At 42.2% G+C, this 18,581-nt stretch overlaps 1 protein-coding gene across 2 annotated transcripts in view; it reads left to right on the top strand.

Moving 5' to 3' along the window:
- The window catches only part of ARHGEF7 (Rho guanine nucleotide exchange factor 7), a 1,058,374-nt gene that overhangs the window by 697,158 nt on the left and 342,635 nt on the right, over positions 1–18,581 (top strand). For both annotated transcript variants that reach the window (XM_086934741.1, XM_086934740.1), the window contains exons 15-16: positions 4,810–4,949; positions 18,211–18,435. In XM_086934741.1, coding sequence (XP_086790867.1) covers positions 4,810–4,949; positions 18,211–18,435 — 365 coding nt within the window. The remainder of the gene's footprint in view (positions 1–4,809; positions 4,950–18,210; positions 18,436–18,581) is intronic.

The following is an 18,581-nucleotide window of genomic DNA, read 5'->3' as shown; positions in this document are numbered from 1 at the left end:
AAGAGAGAGTCCTGCAGGTTTACCAGAGTCGCCAACAACAGACGACTCTGGCTGAATTGCTGGTAATAAGGCAGGACCATCTTCCCAAGAGATGTTATCTGGGCTTGATCTGGAGCTAACATTCGCTGTACATGCATCAAGGCTACCCCTATTTCCTATACATGGGGGGGGTATTAACGATGACACCATTACGGGTTCAAGAAGTGCGGCTAAAGGTGTGACTGGGGAAGGACTCACCATTTCTAAATATGACGTAGGGATGTTTGAATCCAGAGCTTCAGTAGGGCTGAGTCAATCTACCCCGTCTAACACTGCATATCTGTTTGGATGGGCGAATTGTGAGAACAGGCGATCTTGGGAAGGGGGCAAGTCCTGCCACGTTTGTTGCCATTGGTGTTTAACTGGTTGTAATGGCTGAAAGGGTTGCTGCCACTGATGGGCAGGCTGAAGTTGGGGTGGTGGAAAATGGGGGAGATGTTGCCAATGAGAATTAACATGGTGCAGGGGAAAAGATGGAGCATTTAATGGCTGCTGCTGAAAATTAACATAATGTGGAAGAAAAGGGGACGGGTGTAGTGGTTGCTGCCAGGGTTTGGCAGCATGTTGCTGGGGGTACACAGATCCTGTATTACCTTGAAAAGTGGAACAAGGAGGGTTTGGTCTTGAAGACATCGGTAAAAAATAAGACAAAGGAAGTGGGTTAATTTGAGTCGCAGGACCACTATTGGGTGCATTACATATGTAGCTAGCTGCCCCTATATCCCTGAAATTAACTGTAATTACGTCCCCTACTATTGATTTCTTGCTTCTGCCCACCCAGTCCCCTCTACGCACGGTAAGAATTTCACCGTTCATGTTGTTAGGTAGAGGTTTATGTAAGTGGAGCCATTGAGCACATTTATTTCTAAGTTCAGTAAAAGTTTCTTTTACTCCCTCCTTCAACGGGGGGACTGCTGTCAACACGACCACAAAAGGGGAAACCTCTGGTGGTAGATTAATTGACCTAAAGCGTGGCTGCTTTGGCTTAAGACCTTCAGGTTTATTCGTAGAAGGAGGTACTGAAGGTGTATTAGATTTCCCTACAACATCTTTTACTTGAGTAGTAGTATTATTGTCAACAACAGGATGTTGGGGAGTCAAAATAGGAGCCCTCACCTTCGAAGTGGGTATAGTTGTAGATTGGGCAGAGTTGTTCCCTGTTTTCGACGGATGGGATATAACTGGATTCCCAGGGGCTACAGTTGCTTGAGCGTTGTTTAATACATCTTTAAGGGGCTGTGTGCATTTAGGGGCTACTTCTGTAATCCCTTGTAGCTGATCAGGCCCTTGCCCATTCGTTTTGTGTGGCCATTTAGAATGTATTAAAGATGTAAGCCTGTCCAATTTAGAAATTAAAGGCTTGATTTGTGCTACTAATGTGGCTTCAAGATCTAATTTTAAATCTGTTACCATGTTTTGCACCCAGCAAGGGATACCTGGTGTCATCGTTTGTGGAGTAGGGGAAATCAGATTGTGATTCCTAACTGATGCTTTAACTTTATTTTTACCCTTAGGTATAGCCTTTGGGGGATTGGAAGCCCTTCCCCGAGGAACTTTAGGTACATGAGCTGTTTCCACAACATTAAACCCACTCAGACTCGGCGCCGCTTTGCCAGATAACTGACAGGCTTCTAGATCTGGTGTAACCTCCAGGTCAACAAAGGACGGGTCTGAGTCTGATGGGGCAACCGATAAATCAACAGTATTTGGTACAGTCGGAGCACTATTAGTGGGCATAGTTAAGGGTAGGGAACAATTATTCAAAGACTGCAAAGCGGGTGATTTAACATTTGCCAGAGAACCCAAGGATGAACGCTTTGCATTTGCAAGGTCCATGGAGACTCTCTTTTCCAATAAAACAATACTTTGGTCAATAGTCTCATGTACACGGGAAATAAAAAGATCTATAGGTCCAGTCACCTGTGCTACCGCCGTAGCTTTTTTCGCGCAACTTCTAGTTCTATTGCGCATGGTCGACATCTTAGACGTTAGTGATGATTGGGGCCGAAAGAGCAGGGGTTCAGGGCCAGGGCCGTCCTCTGCCGTCCTTGAACGGCCTTAAACGGCCCGCTCTTTGCCCGGTCTTAGCCCGGGCTGCGTCCCGCGCTGCGGGAGTAGGATGTTGTTATGAGGCCTCAGGAGGGCGGGGGGCGGGCCAGCAGGGAGAGCGGACCGGAAGCTCTCCGTCGGTCTAGCAGGGACTTCTGGGAATTGAAGTCCCCGCACGCTCGCAGCCCCGCTGCAGCCACACGCCCGGTACCGCTTACCTCCTTACCGCCTCTACGCTCCTCACAACCAGCAACAGGTGTCTTCCCCTCCTCAGGCAGGCGAAGGGGCACCCGCGAAGCGGACTGGTGCCGAGTAGAGAAGAAGGTAAGCCGCTCTGTCTCGCTAATGGCGCTGAATTCCTCCGTTTGGCGTGTTAGGTAATCACAAGGGTGTCCCACTCACTTAGGCTGCAAACTGGTGTTAAGAGGCCTCAGGAGGGCGGGGGGCGGGCCAGCAGGGAGAGCGGACCGGAAGCTCTCCGTCGGTCTAGCAGGGACTTCTGGGAATTGAAGTCCCTGCACGCTCGCAGCCCCGCTGCAGCCACACGCCCGGTACCGCTTACCTCCTTACCGCCTCTACGCTCCTCACAACCAGCAACAGGTGTCTTCCCCTCCTCAGGCAGGCGAAGGGGCACCCGCGAAGCGGGTGCGCCGAGAGGTGGACTGGTGCCGAGTAGAGAAGAAGGTAAGCCGCTCTGTCTCGCTAATGGCGCTGAATTCCTCCGTTTGGCGTGTTAGGTAATCACAAGGGTGTCACAAGGGCTCCTTTGAGGCATTTTTCAGTATTTTTATGAGCATCCTTCCATAGCTTTTGGAATTCTTTACTTGGAGCTTTAACTGATCACCTTTAAGGGAGTTTCTATACAGCTTGCTGCATGACATTCTATTAACAATTAATATCTCCTCCTTACTTATTCTGTGTAGGGAGTGTTCTTTAGGTGCCTTCCGTTGCCTACTAGTTTTGGCTTCCACCAGGAGAGTGGAAAAGGTAACTCTCATCTGCAGTCCGTGTTGCAGCCCTCGCTCACAGTTTAGCTAGGACATTCTTTTTAAATAGTGTTCTGTATTTATTTGGCGATGTTTCTCACTATTCATCAGCACGCTGCACTTTCATAGCTTTCTATGGTGCATTAGTTTACATTCCCTTTTGTGACTTTTCACAAAAGTATTTTTTTCCCCCTTAAAAATAAAATGAAATTTTTTAAAAAAGGTGACACAGATCAAAATGATTCATCTGCTGGCCTGTTAATCTTACTGGATTCTTTATCTGAGATGGGCTGCTAAACCAGTCTACTGCTGCTGACACTGGTGTCACTATCCTGGCGATGCCTCTTTCATGTCAGTACGTTAGTGATCTTTGTTTCTGGCCTGTGACCAAAGACCCTTCATGTTGTGTGCACCTATTTTTGTTGAGGCTTTTTGCGTACACTTGACATCAACGTCCGTTATTGTCACATAATGGTTTAATCCTTATTAGAACATTAGAATTAGGAGTACTCCATTGCATAAAAGGGAGTGCTCTGGGCTTCTATGGGCTGGTAAAAGCCCGCAGAACAACATTCTAATTTTGTTTTTAATTCACAGCTGCTGCCGTGAACAAAGGCCTCTCGGGGCCTGAGGGGGATTTAAATCCCTTCGGGCACTGAGAGGCCTTTGTTTTTACCAGTTAGAACATTCTGCCCTCTGGGGTGGAATATTCTATTAGCCTAAGAGCCCTCCTAGTGGGCTCTACCTGCCATTAAAATTCTGCTCCCTTGTTAAAGGCCCGAGCCGATGGAGCTAGCCTTTAATAGCCGGTAGAACCTGCTAGGTCGTCCTCTAAGTCTATTTTGGATGGATTCCATTGTTAATTACAAAACATTTCTATATTTTTTGGCACACTGTTTCCACAACGAGTTTCTAGGGTGTCTCTGCCTTTTGGCTGAAAAAGTAATCACAGAAAAAACTGATGTCAGACCGTTGGAGGGTGTCCTATATGGACTCCGAGTCGCGCAACACCCACTGCTGACATGCAGAGGTACGGCTGCTGAAATATTTCCAGATCCTGTCTGGCGCCTAGAGAGAATTCAAAGTTCTAGAACCTGCAGCTGGAATTTGATTCTTAACAGATAAGGCGTTACCGAAGGTAAGTAACTTGTCCTTTTTTCTTTATTTTTTTTCCAGAAATGTTGAAAGGAATGAAAAATGTGCGCGCATATTGTTGGGTTAAAAAGGTTTTAGAAATGTGTCCAATCAAAACATATATATAAAAGAATTTAATGAAAAATGAGATTGCCCATGAGCCCTGGCATTGAAGTAGACTTGGGAAGATACAAAATGCCTTCATTCAGTGAAGAAAGCCAGGGGCTGGAGCGGACTGATTCATTGCTGTTTCCTGTGATGAATGGAAGCAAACTCTGAATGACAGATGAACTGACCGAAGGATGTAGAGGGTTGATCCAATTCCCTATATGGATAACTGTTTATATTTTTATTATAATTGTTTTTTGGCGAACTTGAGACTAGGGAGCCAGCCCTGGCTCCCTAGTTCTCTAGGCCAGACCTAAAAACTAGTTTAGCAGCTGCTTACCCAACTTTGAATGTAAGTGCATCATAGTCTATTCTGTGGTATACAACCGCTGAAGGGCAGTGCTAGTCATCACACTTGATTGTCTTCACATAATTTGTATGTGACACTCTTCCTTCTAGTTTTATTATTTAACATTGTTTTCTTTGCACCCAGGAAATATGATTGAGCGCATATTAGTGTCATGCAACAATCAACAGGATCTGCATGAGTGGGTCGATCATCTGCAGAAACAAACCAAATACACCACAATGGGAACCCCTACAATTAAACCACATTCTGTGCCATGCCATACGGTAGGAACCTTTAATATTACCATTTATCACCAGAATCATTTGGAGTGTTAGCGCACTATTACTTAATATGAAAACAATTACTCACTGGCTCTTATGTGCTCCCTACATGGTGTTGTCTATGCAAGCATAAAAGGAGGAAGATTTTTCCTAATTTTTATCATTAGACAAGATTGTATATTTGTGCACTTTTTTTTGCTTCTTTTCACGTGCCAAATTTGTGGCTTATACATATTTTATTTTACCACTAATTAAAATGATATGAACCTATTTGTTGCCTTTTTCCTTTTATTTCAAGGCTTTGAGGAAAGATATAGTATGGCACATTAATAGTTGTGAAAATACATCTAAGACCTGTATTGAACTTTTTCGCTATTTTATGGCTTTTTTATTGGATGAGCTTCATGGGTCCCTTGCCTTGCTAACAGTGCCATTGCTATCTGCCAGTTTCCCATTCATTCCTAAGTGGTGTTCTGACAAGAGGAGATAACAGGTGCTTGTGGACCCTTAGCACAAACAACAAGCATTTGCAATGCAATAGGTCTCACCTTATTGAAAGTTTCAGCTATTTGCATTACAAATGATGATGTTTGTTGGATTTTATTTTATTAAAAACTATCCCAGCAGTAGCATAAATAACAGAAGAAAATCCACGAAGAAGACAAGGGTGCAGTATCACAGGCTGTTACTAGGTGTCTTTGTGGAGTTGTAAAGAGACCTCTACTAGCCAGATAAGGTACTGCATCCTTACTTTTCTACTGCTGGGATAGTTTTTAACAAAAAAAGCAATCAGTCACGTATTAGTTTGAGTTAGAGCTGTTGGCATTGTAAATAGCATATATGTGGTGTGTAGTGGAATTAAGTGGATTGTATTGGATTAGTTAGTTGTGCAATTATGTGGCCTGGAATTGTGTGGTATGGATAGGATTTGTGTAGTGGAAGTATGTGGAAGTATGTGGCAGGATGTACTGTGGAAGTATGTGGATAGCAAATATTTGGTATTTAGTGTACTGGAATCATGTGGAGTGGGATTCTGTGTTATGGAGTGTAATGTGGAAAGGTATTTTGTGTTGTAGAGTGCTATGTAGTGAAGTTTAATTATGTGATGTGCTGTTTTGTGGCATGGTGTGGAATTGTGTGGTGAGAATTGGATTTGTGTGGTGTGTAATTGTGTTGTTGAGTTGTGGTGGAATGGTGTTGTGGAGTGGAATAATGTAGTTTGGTGTTGATTTATGTTGTGTATATTGGACAAGTGTGGAGTTGAATTGTGTGGGGTGCAACTGTGTGGGTAGCTTTGCGTTTTGTGACGAAAAAGACGAAATAGTTAGGAGCTAAGCTCCAAATTTGTGTGTTTGGGTGTTAAAAATAAGAAAGAGTTATAGGTACTGGTGTTATAAATGTAAATATCTTAATTGTGTGTTATGGACTGGAGTGGATGTATGTGGTGTGTAGTGGAATTATGTGGGTTAGATTAGTATTGTTATGGCGTTGTTGTGTGGCACTGATTTGTGTAGTGGAATTACGTGGCATGGTGTGCAGTTGTATTATGTGAATAGTAATTTGATATTTTTTTATTGTATTGGAATGTTATGTAGTGGAGTTTAATTTTGTGGTGTGCTGTTGATTTTTGTGGTATGATGTTGAATTCTGTTCTAAATTTATTATATATGGTGTGTAGTGGAAATGTGTTGTGGAGTAGAATAATGTGGTTTGGTGTTGAATTATGTAATGTGGAATGGATTTGTGTGAAGTTGAACAGTGTGGTGTTGAAGGAAAACATGTTGAATTTAATTTTATGGCATGGTGGTGAAGGACTGGGTTCTTCTAAGACCCAGCGGTGCCAGGGATAACACCTGAAACCTTTGTGGGTTACCTGTTCCGGCGTACAAATGACAGAGACACGGGACACTTCCTTCGGCGTCAAAGATTCGAGGTTTATTTACTGCAGGGAACACAGAAGTCACGAGAAGTACATAACATGTAGGTTCACGGAGACTGCTTCGAATTGTATCTGTGGATCGCTCCTTTTATACAGTTTTTCGTCATAAGATAACATGGCAAACAAAAGGTTACAACCCGGTTCCCACAGTAAATTTCTTAGGGGGTCGCTTTCATGTGTTCAGGGTCCGGAACATAATTACAGTAGCATTTGTCGGTTCCCAACTGTAAAAGTACATCTTCCCACCATTAGTGCATTCCGTTCGGCTGTAAACGAATCAAGGAAGAGACAGAAACAGGTGCAGAGGAAGACGAGAATAGCGAACAGATCGAAGAGAGTGTAAAAGGGGTGGTATCAGGAAACACGATTGCAGGGATCAAAGGAGAGGTGCCTAATGAATGCACAACTGAGACAATAGACCGGCACGGCAAGATGAACCTCGAGCGGGGCCATCTGCCTTACAGTGTCATCCCCCTCATCATAAAGACACCCTCAAAGGAACACGTGTCTCCCGCAAGAGTTTGGGAATCCCAGGGTCACGAAGCGGACAGTGTCCGTTCGCTGGCTACTTGAGGGCAAGAAACAAAATGGAGGCCACATCTAAAATGGAACCCGTGGGTTCAGATGAAGAAACCCACGAAACAAACTAACGGTTTAGGTTAGCACAGCGAAAACGCGTACACCCACTAAACTCGTCATTTGCGGTTCATAGATACCAGACTCGACCATATTCGGGCGAGTCGAAAACATCACTTACAATTGTCACGGAACCTCAGAGGGGAGTGTATTTATGTGGATTGTTATGTGTCAGAGTGGATTTATGTGGAGTGTATTTATGTGGTATTGAGTAGCACGCAATTAGATGGAGTTGAATTATGTAATGTTAAGTGGTATTATGTGGATTGTCATTATGTTGTATGGTGTGGAATTTTGCGGCATTGTTTCGATTTATGTGTTGCTGAATTCTTGTTTTCTTTCTACGGTAGTGCTGACTGAGTACATATAAAAAGCCTTCTCTTTAAAAAGGTCAAAATATCACTCAAAAGCTTCAGAAAAACATTTGCCTTTTGTAGAAACCTGTGGGTCATGGTTGTTTGCTTAAAACAGATAACCCAGATGTAATATGCCCTGTTTACAGGTCTTGTGTTCCCTTGGATTTTGAATTATATTGTAGACACTTTAGAAAATAAAGAGATTAAAAAAGGAACATTTTTACAAAAGCAGAACACTAATCTATAATAAAGAAAAAAACATTTGAAGATATCACAAATATTTTTTATGATAGGCTACTAGTGTTGGGATTATCGCGTAAATGTTTCTTAAATAATAAAAAGAAATGGATGATTTTGACAAAACTTTCACGCTGTACGTATTATAGTAAGTGTAAAGCAGCACATGTTTCTTGAAAACAGACATAGCCTTTGATTGCTGCTCCTTATCAGGGATGTCTCATTCCTGGAGCACCTATAAGCTTGTGAGTAGTTTAGCAATAAACTCTACTTAAGAATAACAAAAGACTGGCTTTCATAGAGCAGTGACATTTGCATTTCCTAAAGCTCTGTTTCCTAGCAACTGATGTGTGCTAAAGAAAAGCACTCCTTTTGCATTAATGTCAGAAAACTGCATTAAGTGACAGTAAATGAAAGAAGCAAGAGGTGGTTACTTCACATATAATAAGCATAACAAGATTATTTATAAAGTGCCCTCCATTTTCCTATGTCCGCAGAGACCGCGTGTTTTGGACACAATATGTCTTTAACACATTGCTAAACTGTCTTTGCGGACATAGGAGGATAGAGGGCAGGTGATAAATACTCTGGTTCTTTGAGAAGTGCCACACTGCACCTTTGTGGAAGTCATTTTTAAGAAAGAAAAGGTGACTGGGGAAAACTACATTTAACGTGGGTTTGCCCAAAAAAGGTTTTTTTTCCAACTTTAATCTTTCTCTGCCCTCATGCATTACTAAACCCTCCGTTTACAACTTGCATTTCTGTAGGGCAATTTAAAGAAGCAACCGAAGGGAGCGATGTTGGTGCTAATTAAAGCTGGGTGGGGGTGTCAATGTAAAACTAACCGCAGACAGCATTGATTAAAGAAACAGGAGAGAGGAGGAGGAAGTAGCCAAGTAATAAATTGTAAAAAACCAGTTGCAGATTGCAGGAAAGCATGTCGTACTTAAGATAGGAGATTGCCATTTAAGAAAATAGTGCTCACAGACAATCAATAAAACTTACTGCGTAGCACCACAGTTCGAGGTCCAGTCCTCATGGGCTGTTACAAAGAGAGAAAAGGAGGGACTACTAAGCCTATTAACGAATCAAAAGCCATAATTTACAAAGGACAGGAAGAGAAGCCAATTGTAAAGATGGATGGAGCTTAATGCATATATACTGACTACTACATGTCTCGAAGAGACAGCTCAAGCGCTGCTCTGAGCAAGACCTAAAAATGTACAAGTACAGGTGGACATTTACATTTCTTTGCGTGTTTGTGGATCACAAACGGCCTGGAAAGCTGCACCAGAAGCATATTTATTTATTTATGTTTTTCTGCCGGGAACACTATTTTTACCATGGAGAAAGCCCTTCTCCTACATACTCAACAAGGTTGTCGAGGGAAGATTGCTTACCCATTCCATCCTTGAATGGGAATTAATCCAGTGTTTGGTTTAAGTCAGTCTTTGACCATTTCCAGGCAGGGAAAGGTTCTGATCAGAATTTGGTAATGCCCAATTGCCAAACTTCAGGGCAAAGAAGCGTTGCAATTCCCACTTCCAACTCTTTTAGTGAGATGTACTACTATGGATTTTACAGCAGTCTCAGTGGGAAAATCTGCATTGGTAAATGGATTTACTCCCTCCTGGAATGCCTCTATGCAATCCAGGGGCCGTATTACAATGAGTGCCCTGGGGGCACAACGGGCATTTGCGCCCGTTTTGCGTGCCTGGGCCCCTTTGGTATTATAAAAGGGGGCGCAGACGCTTGTGCTTCACCTTCTATAATACTGATAGCTCTGGCACACTTAAAGTGCCAGCGCTACCGTCAAAGGGTGTTCCCTCATTTGCATAGGGGCGTGCTGTATGCAAATGAGGGAATTCCTTTGACTCTGCGCCTCCGCCATATTACAGATGTGGGCGCAAAGTCAAAGAAGCCCTCAGAAGTGTGCCTCCTGACAACAGCCCTCTGCGGGTTGTAAAGGGGGTCCCATGGACTCCCCCAGACATCCCCTTGCAGGTGGGTGCAGTCACTGACAGCACCCGCCTGCAAGGGGATCTCTATTCCCCTCTAAAAGTGCAGGCAGGTGCCGCCTTCACTGTGAAAACATGGAGCGGCTGCTTTGTTTTCAGATGAATGAGCTGCCCCAGAGCAGCGCGAGTTCAAGGCTGCCATGGGGGTCGCTCATTCAACATAATAGGACGCATTGTGATTGTTTGCGCCTGACGCAAGTTTTAAAAGTTGTACCGGGTGCAAACAATCAATGCATAATACAGCTCCTGATCAGCATAATAAAGGGTAATTTGGTAGTAAACATAAATTTACAACCAAATTTAACTTTTCAAATGAGCCCAGTCAGTAAGCGATAGCAGAGTGTTTAACATGGCGTTCTGGTGATTGAAAATGCAGGGCAGCAGCCTACAATGTCTTAGACTTCCTTTCTTTCCTTACTTCCACATATTGCATGTATTGAGGATGTTATAGTGGTGCCTCTTTCTCTACAGTGTGCACCCTGCAACTTCAGGGCCTTTGTCATGATATGTTATATTTATAAAACGCTTATACCCGCTGATCTTAATTAGTTTGTTTGTTTCAGCGTAGTGTCTAGTTTACAGGATTTGGTTGTTCAGGTTTAGAGAGTCCATCGTTTTTGCACTCTGACTTTCTTACTTGCATAAGGATGCTGACTTTGGTGAATTTTTGCTCCCTCTGGATGGTGAGTGGGATCTATGCCTCTCTGTGTGTCCTGCCATGGAGAATGTCTCTCCCGTTCCCTCACCCCATTGTTTCCTTCCTGTCAGCAAAACAACTTTCTGCTGTAGTTTTCCACTGAGGTTTGTTTTCATCCTTTTGTAGGATGGCCTAAGCTTTAACCTTATGCTGAGGATTCACTTCCGATGGTTGGCTTTGATGTAGGAGGTTAGACCATCACCTAAATATTAAGCAACTCTAAAGGATTGTGCGACTATTGTATTGATGTACAGCATGGTGTTTATTCATGTTTTTAGCAAACAGAAATTAGTCTCCCGTGTTATGTGGCTCCCATCCCCTTCGCTTCCCAGTACCCTACTGAACTAAAAAGTAGACTTTAAACATTATAGGCATCTTGTTGACTGAGTCTGTTAACTGTTCTCCTGATTTCCATCTTTGCACCTATAGCTACTTAAGGCCCTTCCTAAATGCAGGCTAAGAAACCTCTAAATTGCAAATCGTAGTTTAGATACAGTTAGATCAATGTAACCTGATTTGCTCTGTACTTCCACCGAAGATGAAATAAACATGATACGGAAAAACTTACAGGTGCCTGCTAACCTGATTGATCAATTCAGCCTTGTCCATGTAACTGGGAATGTAATAAAATGTGAATACATTGAAAAGCCCTGATGAAGTCATCCTTCTGGCTGGCTCCTAAAGGAATTTTAAAAACGTATTTACTCTCGCCTTAAAAAGAACCAGTACATTTATGCATTGAGGAAGGGAATTTCACCACTGACATAAAAGAACAAGCATTTGCAATGCATAAGGTCTCGCATTAGGAAAGTTTGAGCTATTGGTATTGTAAATGACACATTTTTTATTTATGTGTTGGTTTTGAAAATAGCAAAAATAGCTTTGTCATTTACAGTGCCAATAGTTATAACTTGTGACACCTATAGCATTTGTAATGCAATATGTGTTGTATTCACGTGACTTGGATGTATTGATATTACAAATAACAATGGCATATAATTTTTTTAATAATTATTACTTAAATAAAAGTTATTGTAATTTATAATGGCAATAGCTTAAACTTTTGTAAATAACTTTTGTGAAGAATATGTTCAGTGTATTTTATTGTGACGAAAATCCAAGAACAGAAGTGAAATACTAACCTCTTTTTGTGACATTTGTAATAAAGCTTGAAACATTGAGAGAACATATTTGACCCAGTTGTTGTTAAATGGTTGCACAGATTGATGCTGTGGTGGCGCTGAGTGATGTTGTGGTGGCGACTAGTGATGCTGTGGCATTCAATGATCCTGTGGTAGCGCATAGTGATGTTATTGTGCCCCTTAGTGATGCTGTGGTGGTGCTGAGTAATGCTGTGGTGATGCGATAGAGTGAGGGCGATAGAGTGAGGGCGATAGAGTGAGGGCGATAGAGTGAGGGCGATAGAGTGAGGGCGATAGAGTGAGGGCGATAGAGTGAGGGCGATAGAGGGAGGGCGATAGAGGGAGGGCGATAGAGGGAGGGCGATAGAGGGAGGGCGATAGAGGGAGGGCGATAGAGGGAGGGCGATAAAGGGAGGGCGATAGAGGGAGGGCGATAGAGGGAGGGCGATAGAGGGAGGGCGATAGATAGATAGAGGGAGGGCGATAGATAGATAGATAGAGGGAGGGCGATAGATAGATAGAGGGAGGGCGATAGATAGTGAGGGCAATAGATAGTGAGGGCAATAGATAGTGAGGGCAATAGATAGTGAGGGCAATAGATAGATAGAGTGAGGGTGATGGATAGTGAGGGTGATAGATAGATAGAGTGAGGGCGATAGCAAGATAGAGTGAGGGCGATAGCAAGATAGAGTGAGGGTGATAGAGTGAGGGCGATAGATAGAGTGAGGGCAAAAGATAGATAGATTGATAGAGTGAGGGAGATAGATAGATGGATAGATAGATAGAGTGAGGGCGATGGATAGAGTGAGGGCGATGGATAGAGTGAGGGCGATGGATAGAGTGAGGGCGATGGATAGAGTGAGGGCGATGGATAGAGTGAGGGCGATGGATAGAGTGAGGGCGATGGATAGAGTGAGGGCGATGGATAGAGTGAGGGCGATGGATAGAGTGAGGGCGATGGATAGAGTGAGGGCGATGGATAGAGTGAGGGCGATGGATAGAGTGAGGGCGATGGATAGAGTGAGGGCGATGGATAGAGTGAGGGCGATGGATAGAGTGAGGGCGATGGATAGAGTGAGGGCGATGGATAGAGTGAGGGCGAAGGATAGAGTGAGGGCGAAGGATAGAGTGAAGGTGATAGATAGATAGATAGTGAGGGCAATAGATAGCAAGATAGAGTGAGGGCAATAGCAAGATAGAGTGAGGGCGATAGATAGATAGAGTGAGGGCGATAGATAGATAGAGTGAGGGCGATAGATAGATAGATAGATAGATAGATAGATAGATAGATAGATAGATAGATAGATAGAGTGAGGGCGATAGATAGAGTGAGGGCGATAGATAGAGTGAGGGCGATAGATAGAGTGAGGGCGATAGATAGAGTGAGGGCGATAGATAGAGTGAGGGCGATAGATAGAGTGAGGGCGATAGATAGAGTGAGGGCGATAGATAGAGTGAGGGCGATAGATAGAGGGAGGGCGATAGATAGAGGGAGGGCGATAGATAGAGGGAGGGCGATAGATAGAGGGAGGGCGATAGATAGAGGGCGATAGAGGGAGGGCGATAGAGTGAGGGCGATAGAGTGAGGGCGATAGAGTGAGGGCGATAGATAGATAGATAGATAGATAGATAGATAGATAGATAGATAGAGTGAGGGCGATTAGATAGATAGAGTGAGGGCGATAGATACATAGAGTGAGGGTGATAGATCGATAGACAGATAGAGTGAGGGTGATAGATCGATAGACAGATAGAGTGAGGGTGATAGATCGATAGATAGATGGATGGATAGATGGATAGATGGATAGATAGATAGATAGTTGTGTGTGCGGTTGTGTTTGTGGTTGTGTGTGCTTAGTTGTGTGTGTGGTTGTGTGTGTTATGCTTTGTTTTGCTATGCTATATTTTGTTATGCTATGCTATGTTTTGTTGTGTTTGGTATGCTATGCTATGTTTTGCTAGGCTATGATATGTTTTGTTTTGTTATGCTATGTTTTGTTGTGTTTTGTTAAGCTATGCTATATTTTGTTATGCTATGTTTTGTTATGCTATGCAATGTTTTGTTTTGCTATTCTATGCTTTGTTTTGCTATTCTATGCTTTGTTTTGTAATGCTATGCTATTTTTTTGCTATCCTATGCTTTGTTTTGTTATGCTATGCAATGCTTTGTTGTGTTTTGCTATGATTTGTTATGCTATGCTATGTTTTGTTGTGTTTTGCTATGTTTTGTTATGCTATGTGTTGTGTTTTGTTTTGCTATGCTATGTTTTGTTATGCTATGCAATGTTTTGTTATGGTTTGTTTTATTATGCTGTGCTATGTTTTGCTATCCTATGCTTTGTTTTGTTATGCTATGCTATGTTTTGTTGTGTTTTGCTATCCTATGCTTTGTTATGCTATGCTATGTTTTGTTTTGTTTTGCTATGCTGTTTTGTTATGCTATGCTTTGTTATGCTATGCTTTGTTATGCTATGCTTTGTTATGCTATGCTTTGTTATGCTATGCTTTGTTATGCTATGCTATGCTTTGTTATGCTAGCTATGTTTTGTTATGCTATGCTATATGTTGTGTTTTATTATGCTATGCTTTGTTTTGCTATGGTATGTTTTGTTTTGCTATGCTATGTTTTGTTGTGTTTGATATGCTATGTTTTGCTATGCTATTATATGTTTTGCTGTGCTATGTTTTGTTATGTTTTGTTAAGCTATGCTATGTTTTGTTGTGTTTTGCTGTTTTGTTATGCTATGTGTTGTGTTTTGTTACGCTATGTTTTGTCATGTTATGCAATGTTTTGTTATGCTATGTTTGTTTTGCTATCCTATGCTTTGTTTTGTTATGCTATGCTTTGTTGTGTTTTGATATGCTATGCTTTGTTATGCTATTTTGTGTTATACTATGCTATGTTTTGTTTTATTATGCTACGCTTTGTTTTGCTATACTGTTTTGTTTTGCTATACTGTTTTGTTATGCTATGCTTTGTTATGCTATGCTTTGTTATGCTTTGCTTTTTTATGCTATGCTTTTTTATGCTATGCTTTGTTATGCTATGCTTTGTTATGCTATGTTTTGTTATGCTATGCCAAGCGCTGTTTTGTTAGGCTATGCTATGTTGTATTTTGTTATGGTATACTATGTTGTATTTTGTTATGGTATACTATGTTTTGTTGTGTTTTGTTATGCTATGCTAGGTTTTGCTATGCTTTGCAATGCTATGTTTTGTTATGTATGCTATGTTTTGTTTTGTGTTGTTATGCTATGCTATGTTTTGTTGTGTTTTGTTGTTTTGTTATGCTATGCTTTGTTTTGTTATGCTATGCTTTGTTTTGTTATGCTATGCTTTGTTTTGTTATGCCATGTTTTGTTGTGCTTTGTTATGCTATGTTTTGTTATGTTATGCTATGTTTTGTTTTGCTATCCTATGCTTTGTTTTGTTATGTTATGCTATGCTATGTTTAGTTTTGCTATCCTATGCTTTGTTATGCTATGCTATGTTTTGTTATGCTATGCTATGTTTTGTTGTGTTTTGCTATGATTTGTTATGCTATGCTATGTTTTGTTGTGTTTTATTATGCTATGCTTTGTTTTGCTATGCTATGCTTTGTTAAGCTATGTTTTGTTATGCTATGCTATGCTATGCTATGCTTTGTTATCCTCATAGATGCTATTAAACATTCCTCCCCAGTGCTGCGCTGTCCATTGGAACTAGTGCTGAAAGGACGTCCAATGGTCGTGCGCAGCACTGGGGAGGTAGTGCTGCCGTCGGCCAATGCACCGAGGCAGCACTTAAGGTGTTAAACTATGTTTTGTTATGCTAAGCTTTGTTTTGTTATGCTATGCTATGTTTTGTTTGGTTATGCTATGCTATGTTTTGTTGTGTTTTCTTACGCTATGCTATGTTTTGCTATGCTTTGCAATGCTGTGTTTTGTTATGTATGCTATGTTTTGTTGTGTTTAGTTATGCTATGCTATGTTTTGTTGTGTTTTGCTATGTTTTGTTATGCTATGTTTTGTTTTACGCTATGCTATATTTTGTTGTGTTTTGCTATGTTTTGTTATGCTATGCTTTGTTTTATGTTATGTTATGCTATGTTTTGTTATGTTATGCTGTTTTGTTCTGCTGTTTTTGTTGTGTTCTGTTATGCTATGCTATGTTTTTTTTTACTATGCTATGTTTTGTTTTGCTATTCTTTGTTATGTTATGCTGTGGTTTGTTTTGATATGATATGCTATGTTTTGCTGTGTTTTGCTATGTTTTGTTATGCTATGTTTTGTTATGCTATGCTTTGTTTTATGTTATGTTATGGTATGATTTGTTCTGCTATGTTCTGTTGTGTTATGTTATGCTATGCTATGTTTTGTTTTACTATGATACGTTTTGTTTTGCTATGCTTTATGTTATGCTTTGTTTTGTTATGCTATGCTATGTTTTGTTGTGTTTTGTTATGCTATGCTATGCTATGTTTTGTTTTACTATGATACGTTTTGTTTTGCTATGCTTTATGTTATGCTTTGTTTTGTTATGCTATGCTATGTTTTGTTGTGTTTTGTTATGCTATGCTATGCTTTGTTGTGTTTTGCTATGCTATGTTTTGTTTTGTTATGCTATGTTTTGTTTTGCTATCCTATGCTTTGTTTTGTTATGCTGTGCTTTTGCTATCCTATGCTTTTGTTTGTTATGCTATGCTATGTTTCGTTATGCTATGTTTTGTTATGCTATGCATGTGAGGGTATGTGAGGGTGTGTGAGTGTGTGTGAGGGTGAGTGAGGGTGTGTGAGGGTGAGGGTTTTTGAGGGTGATGGTGTGTGAGGGTGAGAGGGTGAGGATTTGTGAGGGTGAGGGGGTGTGAGGGTGAGGGGGTGTGAGGGGGTGTGAGGGTGAGGGGGTTTGAGGGTGAGGGGGTGTGAGGGTGAGGGGGTGAGAGTGAGTGAGGGTGTGTGAGGGTGAGAGGGGGTGTGAGGGTGAGGGGGTGAGGGTGTGAGAGTGAAGGGGTGTGAGGGTGAGGGGGTGTGCGGGTGAGTGAGGGTGAGAGGGTGAGGGTGTGTGAGGGTGAGTGAGGGTGTGTGAGGGGTGTGGGGGTGAGAGTGTGTGAGGGTGAGGGGGTGTGAGGGTGAGGGGCTGTGAGGGTGAGAGGGTGTGTGAAGGTGAGGGTGAGAGGGTGTGTGAGGGTGAGAGGGTGTGTGAGGGTGTGTGAGAGTGAGGGGGTGTGAGGGTGAGGAGGTGTGTGAGGGGTCAGGGGGTGTGAGGGGGTGAGGGCGAGTGAGGGGGGTGAGGGCGTGAGGGTGAGTGTCTCCAATGAATGTCACTGCTTCGCCTTCTTTGAAAATGTTCAGTGCTGCAAATAGAGCATGCCGCCCTAATTATCACAGCATGAGGCCCCAAAGTGATAATTATCACAGCATGCAGAGAGGCGCCCCATGCTGCTGGAGTACTCAACTGCACATTAATTATAGTTGAGTGCTCCAGCAGCCTGGAGGCCTGTTGACATGCTGTGATAAGTGGGGTCTCATGCTGTGATAATTGTTACTTGCAGCACGATACTGATTCCCGCCCCTCCAGGTCTCCTTGACCTGCCTCATGGTTGCCAAGGCAATATTTCTGAAAATATTGTCGTGCTACCGTAAGGCAGGTCATGAAGTCCTCGAGAGGTGGGATCCAGAGCAGACAAATCTGCTAAACAGGAGCTTTTTCCAATGGCAGGCCTCCATTTCGAGAGGCCTGCCAATGGAAAAAGGGGGCGTGGTTTCAGGCAGTACTGAAATCCCCCAGTTCACAATAGGTCTTTGCCTGCAGCAGGGCTATGCCCTGCAATGCAGGCTTCGACCTAAAAGTGAGAAGACCTGTAATAAAGAAACTAAAATATCAGGCTTTCAACTTTTTGATCATTGATATTTTTCATATTGAGTACTACAGACTTCAAAATATGGAAATAAATGACTATTGTAATCTGATTGTGTAAAAATAATTGAAAACGGAAAAGGCAGTTCAATATATTTCTTCTGATCATTTTCGTATTCAGATTACACTTATGTCTCCTCCTGGCTTTTTACTTATTTTATTTTATGGAATACAATGCTTGTAGTTATGTCAGTTGTAGATGACAAATTTGAAAATTGGTGGAGGTGACATGTTAATGACACTTGAGAGTGTTTCTATACAGGCGCCTTTGTTTTGGCAAATACATTCTGATGGTATTATTCAGTATTATTTAACTACCTTTCTTCTCTTGTGCGTGATTTAGTTGCCCTCGCATCCTGTTACGCCGTCCAGCAAGCACTCCGACTGTAAGCCGATGCAACTAACTCCAACATACCACACGCTCCCGCACCCTTCCCATCACGGAACACCACACACCACAATTAACTGGGGACCGCTGGAGCCTCCCAAAACGTCTAAACCTTGGAGCTTGAGCTGTTTACGGCCTGCGCCCCCACTACGACCTTCAGCTGCATTATGCTACAAAGAGGTATGGGGTTGGTGTTTTAAAATATTGCTGTATGATAATATATATAGGAAAAATATGTTATGGGCATTCATCCTGAATTGTGCGATCGACTCATATTTAAGTCTCCTGAATTGGCATGTTTATTTGTTAACTGCTGCACTGCTTTT

Source organism: Lissotriton vulgaris, chromosome 8 (genome assembly GCF_964263255.1).
Source record: "Lissotriton vulgaris chromosome 8, aLisVul1.2, whole genome shotgun sequence".
In the NCBI taxonomy this organism is placed as follows: Eukaryota; Metazoa; Chordata; class Amphibia; order Caudata; family Salamandridae; genus Lissotriton; species Lissotriton vulgaris.
The sequence above is the reverse complement of the archived record's forward strand: the minus strand, read 5'-3'. Positions and strand labels throughout refer to the sequence as shown.